At 44.4% G+C, this 13498-nt stretch overlaps 1 protein-coding gene across 2 annotated transcripts in view; it reads left to right on the top strand.

The window, feature by feature from the left end:
• Positions 1815 to 13498, top strand: part of MAP3K8 (mitogen-activated protein kinase kinase kinase 8) — an 18745-nt gene continuing 7061 nt past the window's right edge. Inside the window, exons 1-6 of one of the 2 annotated variants that reach the window (XM_021386296.1) lie at positions 1815 to 2183; positions 4033 to 4157; positions 5080 to 5440; positions 8162 to 8326; positions 9847 to 10108; positions 13244 to 13350. In XM_021386296.1, coding sequence (XP_021241971.1) covers positions 4123 to 4157; positions 5080 to 5440; positions 8162 to 8326; positions 9847 to 10108; positions 13244 to 13350 — 930 coding nt within the window. In that variant the 5' untranslated portion in view covers positions 1815 to 2183; positions 4033 to 4122. Of the gene's footprint in view, positions 2184 to 2272; positions 3599 to 4032; positions 4158 to 5079; positions 5441 to 8161; positions 8327 to 9846; positions 10109 to 13243; positions 13351 to 13498 lie in introns of those variants that run through there. The other variant, XM_021386297.1, reaches the window with a different exon arrangement.

Raw genomic sequence — 13498 nt, forward strand, 5'->3', positions numbered from 1 at the left:
GTCTAAAAAAGGAAAATGGTTTCATTAAAATTAATTGTGGGTTTAGGAAAACTAACAATGCAGGCATGTTCCTGGAGGAGAAGCAGTGTGCTAGCTGGTGTGTGTGAAGGATGTGTTACTCAGCCTTAACCTAGAATCATAGAATCATTTGAGGTGGAAGGGATCCTTAAAGGTCATCTTGTCCAACTCCCCTGCAATGAACAGGGACACCTACAGCTCGATCCGGTTGCTCAAGAGCCTCGTTCAGCCTGACCTGGAGTGTCTCTGAGGACGGGGCATCCATCACATCTCAGGGCAACCCGTGCCAGTGCCTCACTACCCTTATTGTAAAAAACTTTTTCCCTCTATCCAGTCTAAGTCTATTTTAGTTTGAAACCATTTCCCCCCATACTATTTTGACATACCCCCACTAAAGAGAGTCTATCCCCTGGAGCCTTCTCTTCTCCAGGCTGCACAGCAACAGCTCTCCCAACCTCTCTTCATAGGAGAGGTGTTCCATCCCTTGGATCATTTTTGTGGCCCTCCTCAGGATGCACTCCAACAAATCTACATCTCCCATGTACTGAGGATTCTACATATGGGCGCAGTACTCCAGGTGAGGTCTCAGAGAGCAGAGCACAGGGGCAGGATCACGTCCCTGACCTGCTTACCATGCTTCTTTTGATGCAGCCCAGGATACAGTTGGCTTTCTGGGCTGCCAGGGCACGTTGCTGCCTCATGTCCAGCTGCCATCCACCAGTACCCCTAGGTCCTTTTCATCAGGACTATGCACCATCCTTACCTCCCCAGCTTGTACTGATAGTGGGGGTTGCCTCAATCCAGGTGCAACACCTTGCACTTGGCTTTGTTGAACCTCATGAGGTTCTTCTGGGCCCACTGCTCAGCCAGTCTAGGTCTCTCAGGATGGCATTCCTTCTCTTGGGTGTGTTGACTGCACCATACAGCTTAGTGTCATCCACAGACTTGCTGAGGGTGCACTCAATCCCACAACCTCCCACCTTCAAGCTGCTGATGGTTCCTCTCCAAGGCCTCTCTCTCTTTTAGCTCTCCTACAGACTACCTTTGTCCTGAATTTCCTCCATTTTGCCTTCCACCATTTTTAGTTCATCATCGTTAAACTTCTCGCACATTTTCACAGGCATTTCTCAGCAAATGCACCAAATAGCACAACCGAATTCAAATGACACAGAAGATACATATTTCTTACTGGAGGTTTGCCAACATATTTATCACCCATGTGTTTTGGAGGAGAAGGGAGAGGTCAGCGCTGCTAGCAGGGTTCTGCAAGCTCCATCCTGGGCTGAGTGCATCGTGGCCCCTGTGCACTTTGTAACACCACTTGTGCCACACTTCAAACTTTTGAATAGCAGGAGATGTACCTGTGACCTTCAGATAGGGCAGTCAGTGTGTCTGGGTAACAAACTGAAAAGGAGTCAAGTATACCCAAACACTAAAGCCTGAGGGGAGCCTGTCCAAAACGTTTGTAATGAAAGCTTTGTTGTGGACACAAATAGTGCCTTCTAATGCAGATAATAGACAGAAAATGCGTCTCCTGAGATCGTGAGGCGGGTTCCTCCCCATGGCTGCTCGTGGTGCAGGGTCCGCTGTGGCAACCAGAGGTGCCATTCTCTCCGTAATGAAACACCGACTGAGGAGAGGCCACGGGCAGCACAGCCCTGCCGGGGTTACTGCCGCTGGGACGAGAAGCAGCGCTGCTCCGTAGCAACTGCCAAGCGAACAATGCCGGCACCCGGGGCATTTTAATCCGAATGCTGCCATCAAATCCTACACATTGTTGTCCCGAATTCCACCAGACTTCCGGCTCAACTTTTATTTAGCTACCGCTTAAACAGTGCCTGCGTACCGAACGGGCACGCCGCTCTGGGGCGCGTGAGGCTGCGAGCGGCCCACGAGAAGGACACGCAGCGCTGCCGGCGCGATGCGCCTCAGCTCTCAGGCACCGCGTGGGGCGCGGAAAGCACCACGCCACTTTTCCGAGCTCCTGCGGCGCAGCCCGGCGGGGCGGCGCTCCTCCCGCCTTCCCGTAAAGCGAAATAGAAACCGCGGCCGGAGCCCGCCCCGCGCCCCGCCCGCCCCCGGGGCTTCCCGCTACGGGCCGAGCGGCCCCGGCGCCGGCTGAGAGCGGGCGGGAGGACGGGCGGGAGGCTCCCGGCGCCCCTCAGGTAAGCCCGGCTCGGGGGGGCTTGGGGGTGGCGGGCGGACGGCACCTGCCGGCACCTGAGGTGCCGCGGGGCGGGAGGAGCAGCGGAGCCGACCCCTGCAGGTGAGCCGGCTCGGCTCCGTGGGAGCTGCTCTCCCCGCTGCGCGGTTGCTGCTGTTTGCAAAGGGTGGGTATGAGGACGCGCTGAGGCGATCTTTTTCTCAGAAAGAGGGTTTTAAGGAAATGCTGTTCGTCATAAACGGGAAAAATAAATTCTTGGCCGGCAGACGGCTCATGTGATGGTGTTGAAATAGTGACAGAATTGGAGAAGCAGTCTGGTGCTGTAGCAACTGACCTGAGGGCTCAGGCTGGGATAAAGCCCGATTCCTGATGAGAACGCAGGTAGAACATTGTTAGTGACATGATTTCTCACTGTACCTGCGTTGTACAGGAAGACTTAGAGCTTTATTTTAGCGCCCAACTCAAGCATTAGTACAGAATTGAGAGTACTGTTAGGAACGCGCTGTAGTTTGGGAACATGTTGAGGCACAGAGCTTATGGAGAGCTGTGTTTGCTCTCAGCTGTACTGTGGTCTTTCGTATGAAAGTATTATCAAGGAGTGAATTAGTTTAATTGTGGCGCTCACTTGTCTCTGCCCACAAGGGACGGAGCCTCTGGAGGCTCGTGTTTTTCTGCAGAAAGTCCCCCGGGGTTTGTGTGTAACCCAGCCTTGCTCTTCAGAAGCAGCCCCACAGTTCCTCTTAGCAGACTGGCTGATGCTTTTCTCTTCACCCCCAATAATTTAGTGTAATAAAAGCAACAAATTGAAGTCCAGCTGTGGGGCAAAGGCTAGAAATCTCCTCTATGACTGAGAGTAACCACTTTCAGGCTTTTAGGGCAGTAGCATGGTAGGGTGAGATGCTAGGGGTTAGATAACAGCTTTGGCTTCTGCTATGTCTTGTATAGGTAGGTGTAGATTGACAAAACCCTGACCTCTCTCAGCACACCAGGTTTTTATGTTCCCAGCTAGATAAGTGCTAGGGGGTTCCCCCTCCATGCCCTGATGCTGGGTGCCAGCACGTGGACCACAGGCTGCTGAGTCTATCACATGGCTTTGGAAAGGGGGACGTGGTAGCACAGGCTCTCTCCATGCCGTTTTCTGTTCCACCCATGCTGAGTTTTCCTGTCCTGCCTCTTGAGCTTGCAGCAAATGGTCTGAATTTCTCTCCCAGCTGCATCATTGTACTCATTTTTCTTCGACGTTAGAGCTGACGTAAGCACTCTCTAGCCCATGAGAAATACGTGCCACAAAGCTTCCACGTCCTTGTGGGGACGTTAAGGAAGATAGTGATCATAACCAGAAACTGTATCTCGGCAGGCTTCATTGCTTCATGACCTCGGGGGACTGAGTCTGCTGTTGGTGCTTGAGACAAATAGGTTGTGCTTATTTATTTTCTTTTCTTCTTTAGTAAGTGTTTTTTTGTTTGCATGTCATCTTTTACTGAGAATAGATCGTTTATGAAAAAGGGAAATGAGAGCTCTCTAAACGGGGTACGTGCTGCTGGAGGAAAAGAAGATTCATCTCTTGTTTGCTATCTGCAAACATGAGGCAGAGAGAATAAAACTCCAAACCTAACCATGGAAAACTTATTTTGCACTAGTACCTGGAAATCTGGGTGATCTTACAGCAGCTTGACTCTTCTGAGCTGTCATCTTTTTCTGCAAAAAATCCCCTGTTATCTCACTCAGCCTTGTGATTACTACTTTTACTTTCCATGAAGCCTGTGAAACAAACGATCATATGAGCATAAACCAGTCCTTCTGCTTGAGCTGGTGTGGCATGGCTTTATTTGTTTTGCTTTTTTTAATAGACTGCAAAGGAACACCGTGAAACTATCATCAGTGGTAAATACGGGTTCGAAAAACATGACGACTTTACACATTATATTGAGACCTTTTTGATGATTTTGTGTGATGTAACCAGGATAAATATAAGGTAAGTGCTCTTAGACATTTATGTGTTGAAAACTGTGTTTGTAAGAAATTAATGGCTGACCGTTCCTATGTTTTTCACATGGGTAGATTAACTCTGGTTCAAGCTGGGAATATGGGATGGGAAAGGACTTCTTGGGATACTGAATCCAGTTTCTTAGAGCTAAAGTCCACTTCAGCCAAATGGTCAAGATTTATCTTAAAAGTTGTTGTTAGGAATAGTAAGGGCAGAAAGAACTGCTTGAAACTGCTTCAGAAGTTCATTGCTTTCATGGTAACTCTGTTTCTGACTTTCTTCGTAAATTGGTGAATATTTCAGTTCAAGTCTAGTTCTGGTCAGTCATTTGCAGAAAAGGTGGGTGGTGTATCTCTGCTGGTGATGGATGGTAGTTCATGCAGTGATACTAACAGGTGCTTATTAGTGGTGGATGCTTATTAGCCTTGCTCTACAATCTTCTCCTCTTTCTGGATGCATCACATAAGTTGCTCACAAAATCTTGAGGGTAAACTAATATGGTACATTTATATCCCTGTTTGTCATCCATTTCCAAATAATGAGTCCTTGCCAGGGTACCGAGGGTGCTCCTTCATTTTTGCATATCCAGCAAAGTATAACTGGCTCATGCTTCCTTACTGTGTCACTGCTTCTATTGAGAAACTTTATGTAAATTCCAAGATTGAATGACCAGAGAAGTTCACAAATAACTTCAGAAATGAAGGTTGTTAGTGAACACTTTTTCTCCTTCTCCTCTTTACCCCTTCTACTAATTATGACTTTTTGTTCTCTTAATACAAAATAATTTAAAAATTTAACTATATAACGATGAACTACCTGTCACTCTGATCACTTCTTTTCCTTGTTGCTTTTCTACTACAAATTCAGATGAAAAATGTCTTCAGGTTTGTTTTGTTTCTCTTTTTTTCAGGAGTGGTTTTGCAAAGTGGACAGTAATGGAGTATATGAGCACGGGTAGTGATAGCAAAGAGGAAATTGACTTGTTGCTAACTAATTTAAATATGTCTGAAGTGATAGACATCATGGAAAACCTTTATCCAGGTGGAGATCTTGCCGTCTATGAGGACAGCTTAATTACGATGTGTGAAGAGGCAAATCAAAATGAAGAACGTGCGGAATCTTTACTGTTTTGTGAGAGGGAGGTTTCTTTGATGTCCTCCGTCAAATATGGGACTGTGGAAGACCTGCTTGCTTTTGCAAATCAGGTGTCTAACACTGCAAAACAGTATAAAGGATGCAGACAGCAAGAATCTGGAATACTCTTGAATATGGTACGTCTTTTTTCTTTTCACTTGAAAATTAGTAGATATAGGTGTTAGAAGTTATTGCTGAATCTAAGTGGAGATCACCTCCAGTCCCAGCAGGAACAGGCAGACTGTTGTTCCCTGTGAAAGCTTGAGCCTAGAGGGGATCCCTAAGGATATCAGGTCCAGCCCATGCAGTCCCAGGCAGCTATGGAGAGAGATCTACTCAGAAAGATGCAGTCTGTGTTGCCTGTTGGTGGCCTGGAGAGTAGAAAGTATTTCCCAGTGCTGAAGGCAAGCTTAATATATGCAGTAAGAAAGCAAAAGCCACAGCTGTGAGGGCTTACAAGGAGCATCTGGGAGATTGTGAGAGTTCTCCCGTGCCTTCTGCTCATGCAGTAGTGGAGATCATTATGCAGAATTCCAAAGTAGAAGTCCAGAATCTATTCTGAATTCATTATCTGCAAAAGCTTGTAAAATATGGTAATATAAGGAGAAAAGGTGTATAGTATCAGCTGCAACTTTCAGAATTACAATATTACGTAACATCACACAATACTAAATGCAAGCATAGATGCAGTGTCTTCAGAGATACTACATTTTTTTTTCCTAAAATGACTTTTGTTTTACAAACATCTATAGATATTAGTGTCATCAAACTGCTATTAAAAATCAGCTGCTTTGGAAACAACCAATCATGAATGGAAGTTTATTCATATATTTTTGTCCTGCTGTTTTGTTTTCTTAATATGTTCTAGATCTGTCATCTAAAATTCTTGCATGCAGTGTGTTTTGTACAGGAGGATTCCTTGCTTGAGGCTTGCCAGTTTCCTAGGTGTGAAACAGCAAAGAGTAATGTGTTATCCTGATTTTGAGGGAATATTGCAAAATGGTCACTTTTTGAACTGTAACATTGAGATGACAATTACTAACATTAAATGTTTCCTATACTTAGGGTAGGCACTGTTCTATGTACTCAGAGTTGTTTTGCTTGGATATTATAGATGCATACAATTGGTATGAACCAAGTGTTATTAGGTGCACGTGACTTATTGAGCAACTGAGGGCAAGGCCTTACCTATGGATGCATTTCAGCGGGCACATCTGCACTGTACACAGCTGCCGCTCCTTAGCTGGGGTCAGGAGTATTCCTGGTTGTCTGCTTACCCCACAGACTGCGCCGTGAAGGGCCTCGGAGTGCCCAAACTGAGTTCTTCTCAGCTGAAACTAAGCTGGAAGATGGCAGTCTACAGCCACAAGAGAATGTTCGGTTCACAATGTCAGGCAAGGATCTAGGCCGATGCGAAGCCTGCTGAAATGTGAATAGTGTGCTGTTTGTTGCCCTTTTCTGTTCTGCAGGTCCACCCCACTAGGTCTGTATTGCTTACCGGGACAGCTGTACCACATACAGATTAACTAGTCTCCATCTGTGAAACTCAGAAGTGTGCAGGGGAGATGCAGGGGCTGGTACAATTTTTGCCTTGGTTCAGGAAGGTTCATTCTGCTCATCCTGGGCAAAGTACTTGTATTAAAAAGGCACCCTCCCCATCACTTCAGAATTTATCCTCCCCAAAAGTTAACTAAGAATTAACTTATTTCACATATTTAACTACTAGTCACAAGTGCCAATTTTAGCAGTGAAGATGATATTTTCCTAAATCAAAACCACCAAGGTAGTTAAAGCACAGATTCTGTGCATGTCATCTTAAATCTAAAACCAGTAATCTTCTCAGATGTTGTTATCTTAAAAAGGGCTGCAGAAGAGCTGAGCACGGTGAGACCGTGTGACAGGCGGTGATAAAGATCCTTGATCTACTTTTATGTCTTTAAGCATCTTGGTTACCTATCAGTAAACATGTTAACAATATTCTGGTTACTGGTGATGCTGTAGATCCCTGATTAAATAAGAAACGTATTCACTGGAAATATTAGTACTGCTTTAGCTAAGAGAATATGAAGAGACTTCAGAACCAGCATCAGACCTAAAGCAGGACTCACATCACTGCCGTTAGGAGTTTGATCTCTGGCATGTGCAGAGGGAGGGAGCTCTTCCAAAGGACGACGCAGAGCAAGATACTGACTTTGATACTCAGGACTACTTCCCAGAGGAGCCTCCTCACCCTGGTGGCAGCATAGAGAACCAAGGCTCTACACGCTACCACCTAAAGCAGATGCTGCGACCCCAAGTCATTTTTCAACTGCAGTGTAAAACTACAAGAAGGTAGCTAGTGAAATCGCAGCAGACTTCTTCAACTGCTTACTAAGCAGCAGAAATTCTGATACAAGATGGAAAATTAAAATTCCTCTAGCAGTCCATTTGATATTAGGAAATGCTGAAACTCTTGCTCACATCATAGAAGATAGCCTGTGAGTAACAGCAATGTGGCATAACAAGTTAGCAGATTGCAGGAAGGGCAAACATGTGCAGGTAAATCTAATAACAAGAGGTGGGTAATTTCATTAACCCAGCTGCAGTTGTTGTTGTTTCAAGACAATTAATTGCAACTTACACTTTGTGAGTTAGTCACTCGAGAGAAACGTGGATGCCTGGGCTGTGAATGGATGCCACACCTCACATGCTGTTCCCATTTGGTGTTTCTAAATAAAGACTGCTGGACAGATTGCATGCATTGTGTACATACATAAGCAACGTATATTTTTTTTCCATCCCATGTGTAAGATTAATTAGGCTTGATGTAGTTTTAACTTCGGTGTGATTTATTATTTCTTTGTAATTTAACTCCACAGATCACTCCCAAGAATGGCCGCTATCAGATTGACTCGGATGTGCTCCTGTTTCCGTGGAAGCTGACTTACAGGAATATTGGCTCTGACTTTATTCCACGGGGAGCTTTTGGGAAGGTGTACTTGGCCCAAGATAGAGAGACCAAGAAACGAATGGCATGCAAACTGGTATGTTAGTTCAGTAGCTTTATCTATGTGCAGACACTGTGTGACATGGAGCATATAGTGGATCTTTAAATATGTCAGATTACATTCCACTGTTGGGCTGAATACTGCCTGTGTTCTGTTGGCCTACATAAAGCAGGAGAAATGGATGTTTTTAATTGTTAACTTGTTTTCAGCCTTGAGACTTGAAAAGCTTAAGCACTGCAGAAGTGTCTGGAAGCCTGTATAGCTGTCCTGTGGGCAGGCCTGCTACCCTGCAGCTATGCTGGGGCAAATGGAAGAATTTCTGCTTGTCCTGCAGTAATTGGGGCAGTAATGTATCAACATGGAATCGTATCCCTGCTGGAGATGATAACAAAACCCTGCTGCTGCAGATAGTTCTGGGATCCCACCCTTCAACTAGGGCTTTCAAACATATGTTTTTGTTACTCTAATAGCATTAATGTCTCTGTGAGCTCAGCTTACGTGCAGCTTTCATGGTGTTTTGAACACTAACTCAGCATAGGGTTGAGAGATGTCTCTAGGAAATTGCTGACCACACCTCTACTTTACTGCAAGCCTGTGTTTTCTTTCAACTTCACCTTTCAGTGCACTATTCTGAATTGAGCAGTAAGTGTTTAGGGCTAGCAAAAGCTTAGGTGGGATACTGGTCTATACCCCACAACTCGTGAGTAAGCACCTGCCTTCTGTGCACGACAGAATAGGCAGGGAATTGTATGCCCATCCCTTCTGCCAAATGTATGGGCCTAGAAACAGATTGAGTTTGCATAATCCACTGCAGGGTTAAAGTTATCTAATGTTTCTGAATGTGCAAAAAGTATTTCTCATTGCAGTAAAATTATTAGTGTGTTAATTGCTTCACAGCCACAAGCCTGAGGGGCAGAGAATAAAAAGAGTGATGATAGCCTTCCTTTGTGTAAGCAAACATTGCCCATTGCTTTAATAATCTACCATCAGTACTTTTAAAATAAATGAGGTGCTGCTGAGCGCTCACTTTAAAGCAGACTTCCTTTCTCAGAAGCCGTAAAAGAAGGCTGATAAGGAGTTAAACAAGGTCAGTAACGGTGTGGAACACTGTTAGTGTGCAGACTGTGCTGAGTGCTTCTGTACTGCAAGCACTGATCCACGTGTCAAAAGGGTGTGCAGTTCTCATAGAACAGATGAGACTGTGTAAAGCTAGCTGAAAAAGCAGTGGGATTTTTATCTCCTTCACCAGGAAGTTTGCATAGAGCTTTTGCGTAACAACCGCCAGTTTTTGACGGGAATAATTCTTGCTACATTGCTTTTTCTGGAAGACTGCACTTTTTATTAGGGCAAGATTCCAAAAATTCTCTCATTTTTGAACAGGATGTATCTGAATTAGAAAGGAATAAAGCACAGGATCAAAATAAAACTTTGCATTTAAAAAAGTAGTTAAGAGCCCTTTGCTTCCTTCTTCCGTTTCAATCTATAGGAAAACTAACATTAGTATAAATAACCTGGGTTTTGAACTGCTTTTATGTGTTTTTTTTTCCACCTCCTAGGTGCCAGTGGAACAGTTCAAACCATCAGATGTAGAAATACAGGCATGTTTCCGTCATGAAAACATTGCTGAATTATACGGAGCTATTCTTTGGGATGAGACCATCCATCTCTTCATGGAAGCTGGGGAGGGAGGATCTGTCATGGAGAAGCTGGAGAGCTGTGGGCCTATGCGGGAATTTGAAATAATTTGGGTGACAAAGCATATCCTGAAAGGGCTTGACTTTCTCCACTCCAAAAGGATTATCCATCATGATATCAAACGTAAGTGTGCTCGGTTCCTTGGGGTGCTCTCTGTTCCAGATCAGGGTGGGGCTCTCCTAAAGGGCTGGCTACAGAGATGGGGTGCGTAGGCTTGCATCACAGGGACAGAGAAACTGGATCATGCCAACAAATAACAAGGTCGGGTTCTTCAGATAAGTTATGTACACTATTTATTGCTGTGTTAGTGGAGAGGATGGTTCGAAAGTCATAAGTCCTTTGCCTTTCTTGAGCAATGCAGATTTGAAATAAAAAACAAGAGAAATTTGAGCAAAATTGTCAGAGTGCATTAAACCAGAAGTTTCCTTCTTTCCATGGAAATTTGCCCTAAGTCTTTCCTTTCCTGTCTTCTTCTTGTGCCTGCTTTTAATAGTTCTGTGGCTATGCATGGCTGTTCCTGTTTGACTCCATTTTACAACTAAATACCTGATTTCTCTTCTTTTTTTCTTTTAACAATTATTTCAAATTTTAGCTTGTTTGTTTTTAAAATCCCCTGGGCATTAATGTGTGTAAATAGTCAAAATATATTGATATTAAAACTAAAATTATTAGAATAATATTAAATTTCTTTATCATATAGCTTTAATGCATTACATATAATTTAATATTGAATACTATTTCTCCTAGCATCTCCTCCCCACTGCAGACATACAAAATCTGTCTGCCATTCTAGTAAGAGTGCTTCTGCTTAAGATGCATCTCCTCTGAAAGTTTATTTTTGCTTAAAGTAGATTTCTTTGCGTGTAAAATAAAAATATTCAAACTGAAGTGTTAGAATAATTAGTTGACAAGAGGATTATCAGGAATTGCCAGTGCCTCCTGGAACAGGTTGCTAGGAGAGATGGTGGATGCCCCGTCCCTGGAGACACTCAAGGGCAGGCTGGACAGGGTTCTGAGCACCCTGATCTAGCTTTAGGTATCCCTGTTCCTTGGAGGGGAGTTGGACCAGATGACCTTTAAAGGTCCTTTCCAACTCAAATGATTCTGTTATTCTGTGATATTAATAAAAGGTTTACTTGGAATCCTGCCCATCATGCTGACATAGGAGGGGATGGGGATTTTAGTGAGAGAAAGGCTTCCTTGAGCCAGGAAAGAGGGATGACTTTCTGTTGGCTCTTAGCAGTAGATCAGTGGGTTGTTTTAACCCTTCACTGGGAGCCTGTTAAATCATGGCATTATTTGGTGTGTGTAGGGAGCTTAAGTCCAAATCCTGTTACTGTTTGCAGACTCACATCATAGAATCATAGAATCACTGAGGTTGGAAAAGACCTCAAAATTGTCCAGTTTAACCACCCACCTACCACCAATATTTCCCCACTAAACCATGTCTTGTTGTACAACATGTAACCGTTTCTTGAACACCTCCAGGGGTGGGGCATCTACCACCTCCCTGGGCAGCCCGTTCCAGTGCCTGACTACTCTTTCAGACAATAAATTTTTCATAATATCCAACCTGAACCTCCCCTGGCACAACTTGAGGCCATTCCCTCTAGTCCTATTGTGAGTTATGTTTGAGGAGGGGCCGACTCCCACATTGCCACAACCTCCTTTCAGGGAGTTGTAGTGAGCAATGAGACCTCCCCTGAGCCTCCTCTTCTCCAAACTGAACAATCCCAGCTCCCTCAGCTGCTCCTCTTAAGGCCTGTGCTCCAGTCCCCTCACAGCTTCGTTGCCATTCTCTGGACACGCTCCAGGGCCTCGATGTCTTACTTGTAGTGAGGGGCCCAAAACTGAACACAGTACTCGAGGTGGGGTCTCACCATAGCTGAGTACAGGGGGAGGATGATCACCTCCATGCTGGCAACACTATTTCTGATACAAGCCAGGATGCCATTGCCTTCTTGGCCACCTGGGCACACTGCTGGCTCATGTTTAGCCAAGCGTTGACCAACAGTACCAGGCCCATTTCTTCCACACAGCCTTCCAGACACTCTTCCCCAAGCATGTAATATTTCTGCGGGTTGTTGTGGCCAAATTGAGTGTAGGGTCAGCGCTGGGCTTTTTCAGTTGTGTCAGATGAGGAGTGAAGTGGAACTGTCCCTCTCTTCCTGTGTCCTGATACAAAACTGGAGTTGGGTGCAATCCCAAGGAGGCAGCAAAGCTTGCCACATTTATGGAAATGCTGCATACTGCATGATTTTTTTAATGTGTTGTTTAAAATCTGTATCTTCATAATTATACCTAAAATTACTGATTTATTCATTTATTCTTAGCACTTGTAATTAGACAGTTATCTGAGAGATTACTTGAGGAATCAGTATGACTGAAATGAAAGTGTTTCTTCCCCCTGTATGGTCATGGTGGGCACTCTCAAGATGGAAAATGACCTGACTCCACTGTTTGCTTTGTGGGAAAATATATTCTCTTGCATAACTTGGAGACTGGTCTGTGGCTGAAGAAGCAGTGAATAGGAATTTCTCAAGGCTTAAAAAGAACATTACGTTCATAAATATTTGATCAGAAATACAACTGCAAAGAAAGCCTCTGAGTACACTGTGCCTTAGGCAGGGTTTGATGAAGGAAAGCGAATGAAGCTCCTAGATAGTGCTGCAATTCAGGCAGGGAGCTCTCTGCCTTTTCTTACTTTTGCAGCTATCTTCTTTCATTATGCTGAGCCACTGTTGCTGACAGGTACGACGGCCACGGAGGGGCCTCAGTTCTTTATTTATTTTCCTAGTGTTAAGAAATCCCTTGGTGACCAACAGTTTTGTTGTCTGTAGCAATAGCTGCACAGCGTGCTCTCAACTGTGGAGACAGGGAAGGCTCTTCAGAGCAAGCCAGGAGACTGGCTGTGTGGAGATATCCACCAGTCCCCCAGTTTGCTCCTTTGCCCTCAGCCATTTTCTCTGTCTGTTGCTCACTCTATTTTTGTTTTGTTTTGTTTCATTAGGAAAATGACCAGACATCGATGTTCTTCTTTTAAGTAAACCCGTCTTGCTTGATTTTCTGAGATATGATTAAAAATTGGTCTTGATCACTTACAGACATGTTTTGGCTAGCAGAACAACTGTGTCGGCTGTTGGGACTGGTTGTGCTGGCCTCCTGCTTCAGGCAAACATCCAAATGGAACAGTCATGTTGTGAAATAAATGCCCAACATGCTAGAACCTTAAATGCCACCTTTTTGTTTTTCTTTTAGCAAGCAACATTGTGTTTATGTCAACTAAGGCTGTGTTGGTGGATTTTGGCCTAAGTGTTCAAATGACTGAGGACATTTACTATCCCAAAGACCTTAGAGGAACAGAGGTAAGATGCGGGACGGACAATAATCAGTGTTTTATATCACTCCTATTACTCTGATGCCCACATTCAATTTTGGAGCTTGAGGGTAAATACATATATTACTTGATGTTAATGTTTGTATGTAAGTTCTTAATGATTTTTTTTGGGGGGG

Source organism: Numida meleagris, chromosome 2 (genome assembly GCF_002078875.1).
Source record: "Numida meleagris isolate 19003 breed g44 Domestic line chromosome 2, NumMel1.0, whole genome shotgun sequence".
NCBI classification, from domain to species: domain Eukaryota; kingdom Metazoa; phylum Chordata; class Aves; order Galliformes; family Numididae; genus Numida; species Numida meleagris.